The sequence below is a fragment of the Nycticebus coucang genome, chromosome 10, assembly GCF_027406575.1.
Source record: "Nycticebus coucang isolate mNycCou1 chromosome 10, mNycCou1.pri, whole genome shotgun sequence".
NCBI lineage: Eukaryota > Metazoa > Chordata > Mammalia > Primates > Lorisidae > Nycticebus > Nycticebus coucang.
In genome coordinates, this window is record NC_069789.1 from 56,077,705 (window position 1) to 56,090,580 (window position 12,876).

General features: G+C 45.3%; 1 protein-coding gene across 6 annotated transcripts in view; it reads right to left on the reverse strand.

Annotated features, from left to right (window-relative positions):
* SRGAP2 (SLIT-ROBO Rho GTPase activating protein 2) overlaps positions 1-12,238 on the reverse strand; it is a 270,004-nt gene extending 257,766 nt beyond the window's left edge. For all 6 annotated transcript variants that reach the window (XM_053605449.1, XM_053605448.1, XM_053605450.1 and 3 more), the window contains exons 1-2: positions 12,102-12,238; positions 9,794-10,396 (exon numbers count right to left, since the gene is read on the reverse strand). In XM_053605449.1, the coding sequence (XP_053461424.1) occupies positions 9,794-9,860 (67 nt within the window). In that variant the 5' untranslated portion in view covers positions 9,861-10,396; positions 12,102-12,238. The remainder of the gene's footprint in view (positions 1-9,793; positions 10,397-12,101) is intronic.
* Between the last annotated feature and the right edge of the window lie 638 nt (positions 12,239-12,876).

Consider the following 12,876-nt stretch of genomic DNA (forward strand, 5'->3'; position numbering starts at 1 on the left):
AGTAAAACTGAACATGGAGAAATGAGTAAAAGATAGTTCTTTCCCAAAGGTGCTCTGTGAGTTGTAAAAAGAGATATAAATAAAGAGATTACAATGTAATGTGAGTGTGAGTGCCGTGATACAAGTACGCTTGAGGACACCGCAGCGGAATGCAGAGGATGCACTGACTAACCCCGCACAGAAAGCACGGGGAGAGTGAGGAATCCTGCTTGGGGTCCTGCACAGGGTTACTGTGCAGAGAGCAAGGATAAGCAGGGAAAGCTTTCTGGAGGAAGTGGCATCTGAGCTGGGCTTTAAAGAATGAACAATTTTCATGGTTCATGGAAGAGAACCCATTCCAAAGAGAGGGCACAGCAAGGATAAATCCAGAACATGGTATAACACAATATAGAAAGGAAACCAGAGGCCTGTTCAGCTCTATGGTAATACAAAATGTAAGCAGGGGAACTGGAAAGTAATGAATATAAAGTCTTTTATGCTATGACCTTAGCAAAAAAAATAAGTTTTTTAATCACCTTGGTGATACTGCGTAAGATATACTGTCAAGATGAAATTAGGGAACTAATTCTAAAAAATTATTTGTGGCCGGGTGCAGTGGCACATGCCTATAATTCTGGAAGGCCCAGGCAGGTGGATTGCCTGAGCTTAGGTGTTCAAGACTAGCCTGAGCAAGAGAGACCCCATCTCTACAAACAGAAAAAGTAGGTAGACATTTGGGCAGGTGTCTGTAGTCCCAGCTTCTGGGGAAGCTGAGATAAGAGGATCACTTGAGCCCAAAAGTTTGAGGTTGCTGTGAGCTTCCAGGGCAAATGAAGGAGACTCTGTCTCAAAAATATATATATAGGGGTGGCACCTGTGGCTCAACGGAGTAGGGCACGGGCCCCATCCATATGCCGGAGGTGGCAAGTTCAAACCCAGACCCAGCCAAAAAACTGCAAAAAAATAAAATAAAATAAAATAATATATATATGATAAAAGATTATTTTCAATATTCTATGTTATCAATTCATTCATTCATTATTATAGTAAATAAATATTTACTGATTTGAGATACAACAGTGTTCTAGACACATTTTATTTTATTTTATTTTATTTTTTTGAGAAAGAGTCTCACTATGTCACCCTCAGTAGAATGCCATTGCGTCACAGCTCACAGCAACCTCAAACTCTTGGGCTTAAGTGATTCTCTTAACTCAGCCTCTTGAGAAGCTGGGACTACAGGTGCCCCCACAATGTCCAGCTATTTTTTGGTTGCTGTTGTCGTTGTTTAGCTGGCCCAAGCCAGGTTTGAACTCGCCAAGCCTGGGTGTACCCGGCCTGAACCACTGAGCTATGGGCGCCATCCTAGATACATTTTCTATAAGAAGAAACTTTGCATTTAGCATTTAATATTTGCCATACACTGAGCCAGCACTTTACAACTGCAATAAACAGCAATGCAGGTCTTGTTACTGTCAGAAGAGGAAGCTTGGAAGAGAAGTTGAGTGACTTGAGCAAGGTTATAGAGCAAGGAGGTGATAATGACAAGATGGCAACTGAGGAATGGTTCCAAAGCCTATGCCATTTACACTGTACTATACAACCTCAAAACATTCCCACCAGAAAATCAGCAGAAGAATGAAAAATGAAATACAAATAATCCAAACATAACACAGTCAGTGCAAGATCAATGCCACCAGAGATCTATTAAGAGAAGCACTATGTGGGTAAAATAGAGAGAAGGGGCATTTCTGGTCAGGGTCAATAAGAAGGGCATCTCAGAAAAGTTGGACTTTACCACAAAGGTGAGAATTTTAGCAGGTAAAAATCTGGGACTGGGCAATAAGAAAGGGACATTCCATAAACAGCATTCAGAACTCAGACTCTGGTGACAGTTGAGATTCTAATTCCTATTCCATCATTCACCAGACCCTGGATAGCCTATATCTCACTTTCCTTATCAGCAAAAAGTGATAATAGTAATACATTCCTCCCAAAGCAGGTAATAAGGATTATTGACATAAAGGATAATGCCTAGTATATGGTAAGCCCCAAATAGCAAAATGTTAGCTAATAGTATGTATATGTGTTTAAAGAATGGCAGAGTCCAGATAGGCTTTTAGTCCTCTCAAGGTAAAGTGAGAACTATGGATGAAATGACAGGTTGCAGCCAGGTTGAGGACTTAGCTCATGTCAGGAGGCAATAGGGAGTCAATCACTAGAGGAAAGAAGCCATATTCATAACATTCCCCGTAACTCTCCAGTGGGAGCCCCCAACCCCTCCCCTTAGCATCTGACTCATTTGTGACCCCTTCTAAACAGCATGAGGCCCTGGGGACTGGTTCAAGCAAGGACTGTAGGAAAACAGATACTTTCACTGTGAGCTCCTAACACTGCCAAGATTTTTTTTCTTTTCTTTCTCTCTCCATCCTATAACTTCCCTCCTAAAAACATAGTAATGACCAAGACACAATTATTAACCCAACTTCCCCAGTAGATTGTCTTGGTTAAACAATTTTTCCAGAGCCAATCTGGAAGGCTTAGACCATCATTTATTTATTACTTTTTTAAATTTCATAATACCTGGCTCTTATTTATCTTTAAGTTATTGTCTTTTCTATAACATGGTTATTACAGTACTTACTTACCAATGCATCACAATGAAAAAACATCTGGGGTAATAGTTAAGTTCAATTTCCTGACTGTGATGGTTTCATGAGTATATAACATACATCAAAGTTTATCAAATTATGTACCTTAAACACATGCAGTTTATTAAATGTCAATTAAACCTCAATGAAGTTATTAAAATAGCTTAAAATTTTAGCAATTCACATAGTTATTAAAAGTTATATACTTCATAGTGAATATACAATGCTTGTATTACAAATATAGTACAAATCCATAATATGAAAATATGAATGCATATATTAAAATCTTAACTCTCAAACATTTATAGAACAGATGATTATATAGAACTGTATATAAGGCTTATAAATCCGTGGTATGAAGGACATTTTTAACAAATAGGAATACACAGGTTCACAGCAGCCTTATTAATAATAGGCAGAGGTGGAAGCAACCCAAGTGTCTACCAATGAATAAATGAATAAATAAAATGCGATATATACATACAATGCGATGTTATTCAGCCTTAAAAAGCAAAGTAACTCTGACATATGTTACAATGTGGATGAATCTTGAAGACATTGTGCTAAGTAAAATATGCCGGTCACAAAAGGATACATACCATATGATTCCACTTACATATATACATACTATACATATATGTAGTACCTATGCAGTATATTATATAGATGCAATACCTAGAGTTGTCGAACAGAGACAGAAAGTACAATGGTGATTGCCCTGGGCAGGGGAGAACGGTGAGTTATTATTTAATGGGTACAGAGTTTCAGTTCTGCAAGATGAAAGTTCTGTAGATGAAAGGTGGTGGTGATGGTTTCATAACAATGTGAGTGTACTTAATGCTACTGAACTGTACACTTTCAAATAGTGAAAATGGTAGATCCTATGTATGTTTTATCATAATTAAAGAGAGAAAGGAAGATATGAGAGTTCCTACACATTGTTATAAAATCAGTAAAGGTTAAGTTATTTTGTAATTTTGTAAAATGTTTTTAAGTGTTCCTGTTATTTATTTTTAAATGAAACAACTTCCAAAGTAACTTCCCCAGATTCCCAAAAAGGTTAATTCTGGGGCTGATACCAGGTTAAAACTTTTCACTTGAATTTTATTACCAGTAAAAATCTACAAATAAACTGACTTCTTCTTGCATCATGACATATTGCCCTAATGTCAGAGATCAAGGATGTAAGGTAAGCACAATTGCCATCAAGAGTTCCCTGTTCTGGAATGAGAACTCCACAGGTGCCACTGGGTATGAGTAGTGGGAGTCAGGATTTAGGCACCTGATGATTTAAAAGCAAGGGCGGAGGATGGAGAGGAATGTATTACATATCGTGGCCAACTCAGACTCTATAAACTTCAGAGTAGAGAAATGATCAGAGCTTGTCTAAGCTTTCAACCTGCATAATGCATGATGGTTGTGGCCATAACTACCAGAGAGGCTTCTCCAAAGGAAATTTCTGTTCCTAACCCCCCAAACGAATGCCTAAAACTGGAAAATCTAATACATGAACATGTTTCCAACCATCACTACTTAGCACACCACACAACATCCACTGGCTCCTTGCCCACCACCTTCCTCCAGGATCTGTCATCTCTGAGATGCAGAGTATGGTACTTGAATTTTTCCAAGAGCTTCACTTTCTTCCAGTTCACCTTACTGCAGAGTCACTATTTTATTTTTTTTTTTCCCTGAGCAAAGGAAGAGAAGCCCTCAATCATCTCTCAGGAAGATGATAGCATCTGCTTGGGGATTCCAACTAGATGTTTTACTGCAGCTTTTCACAAACTGATTATATTTAATGCTCCCCTGGGGATTGGGGGCAGTGGGGAGGGGGGAAAGAAAGAAGCTTTGGAGAAGACCTTTGTTGGCATGAGTGAAGAACTGCTCAGACCTCCCAAGGGAGCAAGCTTGTTTAAATACCAGCAATCAGTATTCCCAAGTGTGTGTACACACACGATATGACTAGTTTTAAATTTCATCTCTTGCTGAAAGGGTCCTGAAAGGGTTAAACTGTTCCAGGCAAAGGTCTGTGCTTTTTCTATCAAAATGCTCCAGATGGAAATTACAAAATTTCACTTTTCAGCTCTGTGGTATACATACACTATTCTCCTAAGATGTTTAAAAAAAGAAAAGAAAAGAAAAGACCCCTAATGTTTTCAAGAAAGAAAATTTGACTGCTCAGCATACAGTGCCAATGTGTTTTAGATTATTCCTCTGGGAATATTTGCATTAACTGTCAATCTCAAGCTTCTGGGAGACCATAAAAACTCAAGGTATGGAGAGGATAAAGGAAAGGGGCCTTAAATAAGGAAATAACAATACCCGGGACTGTATGCTGTGATAAGAATTCATCCAAATATCCCCCAGACTAATGCTCTGGTTACCATGCCCTGTACCTTACCACCTTGTGCTGCTCCAATACCAGCAAAAAGCTAACAGATGAGAAACCAAAGGCCTAAGTTATCACCATGAATCAGAACAGGCTTCTAAAGAATTTCCAGAAATTAATGTACAGCCAGCCCTCCATCTCTGTGGATCCCACATCCTCCGGATTCAACCAACTTGCTGATAGAAAATATTTGGGAGAAAATAATAATAAAAATAACAATACAATAACAAAAAAATACAAATTAAAAAACCATACACCATTTATGTAGCAGTTCCAATGCATTAGGTATTGTAAGTAATCTAGAGATAATCTAAAGCATATGGGAGGATGTGTATATATATATTATTTGCAAATACTACACCATTTTATATAAGGGATTTCAGCATCCTCAGATTTTGCTATTATCCTTTTGGGGAGCTGGGGTGGGGGAGGGATCCTGGAACCAATCCCCCCAGGTTCCAAGGAACAACTGTATATGAAAGCACTTTGTAAATTGGAAAGAACTAAGAACAGTATTGCTTTCAAGTCAGACAATGTCAGTCAAGAACTTTCAAAGGAATCTGAACACCCACAAACCAGAAACAATGGCGGTTTTTAATAAGGCACTATGTTTAAGGTATTACCTGCAGGCTGACTTAAGGAGCACACCTCTCATAAAACCACACTGAGATAGGGTTAGGACTGCAGTCTCAGAAATCCTTCAGGGCACATACAAGCAGGTAATTTAAGGGGAGGCAAAAACAAAGGGATAGAGAAGGTATCACAAAGGGTTCCATTAGATGAGAGTCCCATTTAGAGTCTACTTAATTCAAACTGTTGTTATGCAGGGCCCAGGACTCTGGTCAGAGACACACAGAACTATAGCAGCCAACAATTAGACAGTTAACCTGTTCATTGTACAGAAAAAGAAACTGATATCCAGATGGTTTAAATGACTGACCAGAGATATCTTTTGTTACTAATGGATGAACTCCAGCTGGAACTCAAGTTTCATTCCTTGACTTGTTTCCTATCATTTACTAGCTGGCACTTTAGGAGCGAATATGCAATGCAGCCTCAACAGTAAGGTCAAGTAAGCAAAAAGGAAAACTCACAAACTTAGGAGTAGACTATACCATTACTGAACACTTGCAAGATACTATTCTAAAATGATTTATATATACTATCTCATCAACTCCTCACAAATACCTTAGGAAATGCATATTATTTTGCCTGTTTTCCAAATCAGAAACTGAGGCTCACAGAAGTCATGCAGATGTAAGGCAAGCAAGTGGCAGAACTGAGAGTTAAACCTGAATTCCTGATTAAAAACTGAGTTCTTAATCACCAAACCAAACTGCTTGGCTGTTAGGGCAATTCTCTTTCTTATCTTGGCATCTGTTAAGAGAAATAAGGCTAGCAGTACCATGAGTCCCATATAACACATAAAAAGCTGAAAGTAATAATTCTGACCCAGGACTTCCAGCTAGTAGGGGATAGAGCCAACTCAGAACCCTGGTCTTTGGTCTCCAGGTCCCATGTTCCTCCATAGACACCATAGGTTCTAGAATGTAAGTTCCATGTGGGTGAGTACTTTTTCTTCTTCACTGCTATATTGCTAGCCCCCACAATACATAAGGGGGCACTCAATAAATAGGGTAGAACCACCATAGTTGACCACTTCCCTACTTGGAGCACCTTCTTAAGTTGACCTAATTTTCTTTTTTTTTTTTTTTTTTTTTGGTAGAGACAGAGTCTCACTGTACCACCCTCGGTAGAGTGCCATGGCGTCACATGGCTCACAGCAACCTCCAACTCTTGGGCTTACGCGATTCTCCTGCCTCAGCCTCCCAAGCAGCTGGAAGTTGACCTAATTTTCATAGACCAGACATGCACCACACGTACATATCCATACAGTAGGCCTACTTCCTTATGTTGATCACCTCCATATGTTGACCAGTTTGTTACAGTCCCTTGGGTAGTCAACGTACAGAGGTTCTACTGAACGAATATAAGAATGAAGTCAAGCTGCCATGGTTTGGCTGTGTGACCTTGGAAGGGCATCTTCTCCTCTCTAATTCTCAGTTTTCTCATGTGGTCAATGGAAGGTGACAATAATACTTCCTGGGTTGGCATGAAGATTAAACCAGATCATTCATATGAAGCACTTGGGACAGGCTGGATCTATTATTATCGTCATTACTACTATTATTCATTAACAGATTTGAGCTCTTTAAGAATTTTTTTAGGCCGGGCACGGTACTCACGCCAGTAATCCCAGCACTCTGGGAGGTCAAGATGGGTGGATGACTTGAGCTCACAGGTTTGAGACCAGCCTAAGCAAGAGCAAGACCCCATCTATAAAAATAGCCGAGTGTTGTGGTGGGTGCCTGTAGTCCCAGCTTCTTGGGAGGCTGAGGCAAGAGAATTGCTTGAGCCCAAGAGTTTGCAGTTGCTGTGAGCTATGACACCACAGCACTCTACTGAAGGCAACAAAATGAGACTCTGTCTCAACAACAACAACAAAAAGAACTAAAAAAAATTTTTTTCTTACCCTAGTCAGAAGATGTTTCATGATAAATATACAGAGGGAATTAGGAGTCAATAAGGCTGCTTCTAGTTTCATATCTGCCACCAAGTAGCTGTGTGACCTTGGACAAACCTCTTCAGTTCTCTGTACTCTCTGCAGCTGTAAAATGAGGGACTAAACTATTCAAATGAGTTCCGTAAGCATAAATAGGGCACCTTCACTGAATAAGACATCATACTCATTTACCTATAAAATTCTAAGATCCTGAATAGTGCCAAGAGAAAAATATCAGAGCAAAGTAAAACAGTCTCCTGCTCATGACAAGGTTGAAAAGAAAGCCCAAATAGCCAAATGCATTACATCATCTCAATGAGCAATGTTTGTAAATACACAAAGTGTTTGATTTTCACAGACTTGTGAGAAATCCTTTACCAATAAGAAATTGGCAGATATGGTTCTATTAACACCTACCAGCCCTGAACTGTCCAAAAAATAAACATGTAAAATCACTTTGCACCTTAGTCAAATGGCATGCTTCTGCAGAGAAATCTGAGAAAATCAAAGTTATTAACACTCCCTATGGCAACAGTTTAAGAATAGCATGTGTGAAAAAAAAGAATGACATGTCTGGTTAAAATCGCAGGGGGGATTCCAGGAGCAGAATGTGGTACATCTGGACAGGACACAGAAGCCAGTAGCCTATTGTTTACAAAAACAGGCCCGGATTATAAACATTGACAAGAGGCCAAGACCTCAATTATAACTCACAACCACACCTCTCTCAATCCCAGTTTCAACTAAAGTTATCAATCAGTCAGCTCCCCCATTTCTGTAATAAACCTACCAATATTTGCAGCCAAGTAGATAGACAGTCCTTCAGGGCACCTCCAGCATGGACCAAAATGATAACATAAAAAATAAAAATTCTACAAAATAACTTTGAGGCACAAAGCAGACCTCAAACTACCTTCCAACCTCCCAAGAGATAAGGGAGTTGCCCATTTCAAACTCTACCCCTACCCCCACCCTAGGAAATCATTAGAGGGGAGAGATGGCCCTTCCCAAGTCATCTATGATAGGAAAAGGTCTCCTTGCACTGGTGCAAGGAAAGGAGGGGCCCCTCACTCTGTACTCTGAAACAAAGGAAAACCCAGAGCTCCAACCATGTGGTGTAACATTCAAGGCCACCCACATCTCCCATTCCCCAGCCAAGGTCTCAATGGGCTGAAGCCACATGGTTTTTACCAATGAATGACCAGGAAGGGACAGTGCCCTGCACAAACACATGCTGGGGCTCTTTAACAGGCAGGAACCCTCCTCCTAAGGGAATTATTGGTTAAGAAAAGGCTATCTGAGTACAAGCTCTGATTCAGAAGCCATGTCAGGCAGTTGACTAGATAAGGAGACAGGTCAGTTGGTTTCTCCAGTCCACATTTTGCTTTACCCTTCACATTTTTGCAGAGGGAAATGGGGCTTTAAAAGCATGTGTTCTGGAGCAGAGGATGACAACATAGAAGGGTTAAACAATTATGTCTTCCCATTTACCAGAATCAGCACCACCCCATAACTCTAACATCCCAACTCTATTCAGATTTAGGTGAGGGCGGAGACTGAGTGTGGGTGCCCCTATTCTTTCTCTTCCCGGATTTCCTATTGATCTCTTATCATAAGCACGCTGACCAGACACCAGGCAAGTACAAGATGCACCCAAGGTGGCTATAGACTTTCAGTGTCCAAGGTCAGAGCAATCTCATGTTTTAATATAGTGTAGCAGAAACATCCCCCCTCCCCACCTGCTCTCCCAGAGCTTTCCAAATGGTACACCCTCTGTAAGGTTGCTTTTCTCTGTCTTGATTCCCTTTCCATCTCTGAAATAAACGTCCAAACACCTGTGAGATTTCAGTTGTCCTTCAAGGAAACATGACCCACACACCCAGAGGCAAATTGTGCCTTTCTCTCTCCAAGAACCTCTTGCCCCTCCCCCTCCCCGTCCAGCTTTAGGGAGAGGGCTGCCAAAATAATGCTCAGCCTCATAGAAACATTCCTAAAGCCCACTCCACAAATTCTTTTCCAGCACCTGTGGCCCCTGGCACTGCCCATCCTTCAGAGGTTCAGACCCATCTATGAAACCACCTATGGGGTCGGTCAGGCTACCCCCACCTGCTCCGCCCAGAGAAATGAACAGCCTGCTAATCAGGGTAGAAATGCATGCCTCGCCAGTCCACAGAGCATTTGCAGCATGCTATTTTTCAAAGCCCTTACCTTTGACCTGAGTATCGTACTCTGCTATGATCTCCTTATCCTTTTTGAATTTGGCTGGAGACGTCATGTTTTCCTTCTTTCTTCCAAATTCGAATTGTGAATTGATAGATCCACGGGAAAAATCCAACCACCAAAATCAATACCTCCAAGACCGCTTCTCCCGAGGGCAGAAGGGGCCCCCCGCGGTGGTCTCCAGCGCTCCGTGGAGCGCGGGCTGCGGGATGGGCAAGCGGCTACGACCGGCACATGCAGACGGTGGGGCCGGGTGCGGCAGTGGCTGGTTCCTGTGCTAGAGCAGGAGCCGCAGCCTCAGCATTAGCCAGGAGAACTGCAGCGCCCGGAGGCTGGCCTGGGGTCTGACATCAACGACACAAGCGGGGAGTGGAAGTCCTTCCGCACAACATGGTGTGGGGGTGTGGAGGTGTGGACGCGCCCAGCTGTATCCCCGCGAGGGAGTGGGTGCGTATAGGGGTGCCGGGGAACCGCTGGGCGTGCTTCGCGGTTTTTTTGTCGTAGAGACTACAAGATGCTGCAAATCAAATCCCAAACGGGAGCCGCAGCCGCGTAGACTGGATCGGAAGTCGTTTGCTCCGGTTCACTTGCCTGTAAATGCAGGAAAGGGGGGAGGGGGCGATCAGCTAGAGCCCAGATCCTAATCGCAGCGGGGGTGGGGTAAGGGACATCTTTCCGAGCCCAAGCGGGGCCCATTCATCTCAGCCAAACGCCGCCCGCAGAGCACTGTGCTGAGAGGTGGGGAGGAAGGAAGCTCCCTCCGGATTTTGTTTTAAGGCTGAAAGAAAACACTTTGGAGCAGCCGCCAGCGCGGGCTCCAGGCAGGGACTGCGGCGGGAACACCGGGCTCGAGGCGGGGACTGCGGCACCTCGGCGGCCTCGCGAGCCCCGCCGGCGCTGGGCAGCGGCCAGCCAGTGGGGGCCCTCCCGGCCCAGCCCCCTACGTGGCCCTTGACCCCCGGCTGGGGCACCTCCCAGGACATCAAAAGGGATCAAAGCCGGGGAGAGACAAGCCACCCGGGCACAACTTTTCTTCCCCTCCCGCCCCTCCTCCTAGTTGTTTTGTTTTTGGTTACTAGCTTCTCTTGGCAGCTAAATGTTAGGGCGGGGGTGGGGGGGAATCTGCAGGAAAAAGCCTACTCGGCAAGGGACACATCCAGGAAAACAATGTGGTCGGCAGAAGCAGGAAACGGGTTAGAGGATAGGGTCGGAGCCGGGAAAACAGGGGGCGGCGGGCGGAAGGCAACCGTCGCCTCCCCCAAGCCTGGGACTAGAGTGACTTTAAATGCCACCTCCAATATTTTTTGTCACCCAAGCCCGGGGAGCCCGGATACCGCACCCAATCCTAGGCTGGGGGTAGGGACAGGTCTGCGAGGGTCGCAGTCCGGATTCTTCGCACCAGGAGGTGCCAAGGCCCGGGAGTAGGGAGGGAAGCAAGCGGGAGCGCAGAGCTGGGCATCAAACTCCACCGCGTGCCGCAGCGGCGACCCTCCCTCCTTGGTCGCCCCTGTCCCTAGTATTTGCCACTTCCCTCATCTGAAGGGTCACACAGAGGGAAGAAGAGAGGGGGCAGAAGCGGCGTGCTTCGGGCGGGCAGGAAGCAGGAGGCGGGTGTGAGGTGGGGTCCTGAGCCTGTACGCGAGCCCAGGGACAACTGGAGCTGCACACGCTTGGAAGGCGGGAGGTGGCAAGGAGAGGGCTGCCTTGAGAGTTACGGGGAACTAGGAGACTATCGTGGGGCGCGCGGTTACGTGAAGTGCAAGGATGTTAGCAACTTTGGGGACCAAACTATGATCTGGGAATGAGAGTGGGTAAAGCGCGGGCCGGGAGGTGGGACACGGGAAGAGCCCCGGAAGCTATGCGGAACACCCATCTTCTGGATCCTAGGTTGTGACCCAGGCTGTCTGCCAGGATTTGGGAAGAGGCCCGTCGATGGCTATTGGCTATGCCAACGATGGCTGCCCCAAGGTGGACCACAACTACCTGTGTGCAGAGGGACTGGGGAGGAGGCTGGGTGCGGGCTGCGCAGCGGTCTGTGAGCCAGGGCAGAGTCCTAGGCTGTGCGGTGATGGGCGGAGAGACTCGCAGTCTTAAGAAGTATTATGGGCTGTACTGGGAGATTTGGAGAGGGTCGGGAAGGGGTGGGGGCCGTCTGAGGGATCACGGGCGGCACCGCTAAGGCGATGCCGCGAGCAGCATCCGCGCCCTCTCCTTCCCGCCCCAGCCCGGGTTTGTTTAGTCAGGGCTCCAGCCCGGCGGCCGGGAAGAAGAAAGAAGAGAAGAAAGGAGTCTTTACCTGCTGTGACGCGACGGGTCCCAGGCCCCCGGCTCCGCTTCTCACTCAGAGCTCTCTTCTCTCTTCCCTGCCACCCTCTTCTACGCAGATCAGTCCTCCAGTCCCACAGGAGCCTCGGCCAACTCCGCAGGACCCCGCCGGGAAGCAAATCCCACCCCCTTACCAATCACCGCCCGTTTTCTATCGACCGATGGGGCCTATAGCCAATAGGAATAGTTGATCCCAAAAGGCCTGTAATAAGGAGGAGGAGCTGGCAAAACTTGGAGGTGTGACTAGCACTGTCCAGGCGTGGTTACACGTTAAGCACCGCCCCGGACCGTCGAACTCTAAAATAGAACTGACGGGCGGGATTAAGATGGAACCAACAACCAAACACAAACTCTTGTGTTAAGGCACGACCAATTGGACCCGGGAAGAGAGGAGGGCGTGTTGCGGAGAATTTTAGCCAATAGACAGTAAAGGCTGGCGGGACTGTAGGACGTCTTCCAATAAGAAGCGTGAGAGGCGTCCCACTAGGGCGGGAAGAGGGCTTGCCGAAATAGACCGAAGCTGGCCAATGAGATCGGCGGCGGAACCAGGATTGACCAACCAGAAAGCCAAACTGATCTCCGCACCGTTACTGGGCGGGGTGTACGGTCTCCAGGCCACTGAGCTCCAGTCAGGGGACGGCTCCGGGGCCTTCCAATGCGGGACTTGGGCGAACTCTTGTTCTCCCAATCCGTGCGCGGCGCTGACAATTCAAACTGACAGCCGGTGTAAAGGCAGAGAAAGCGGA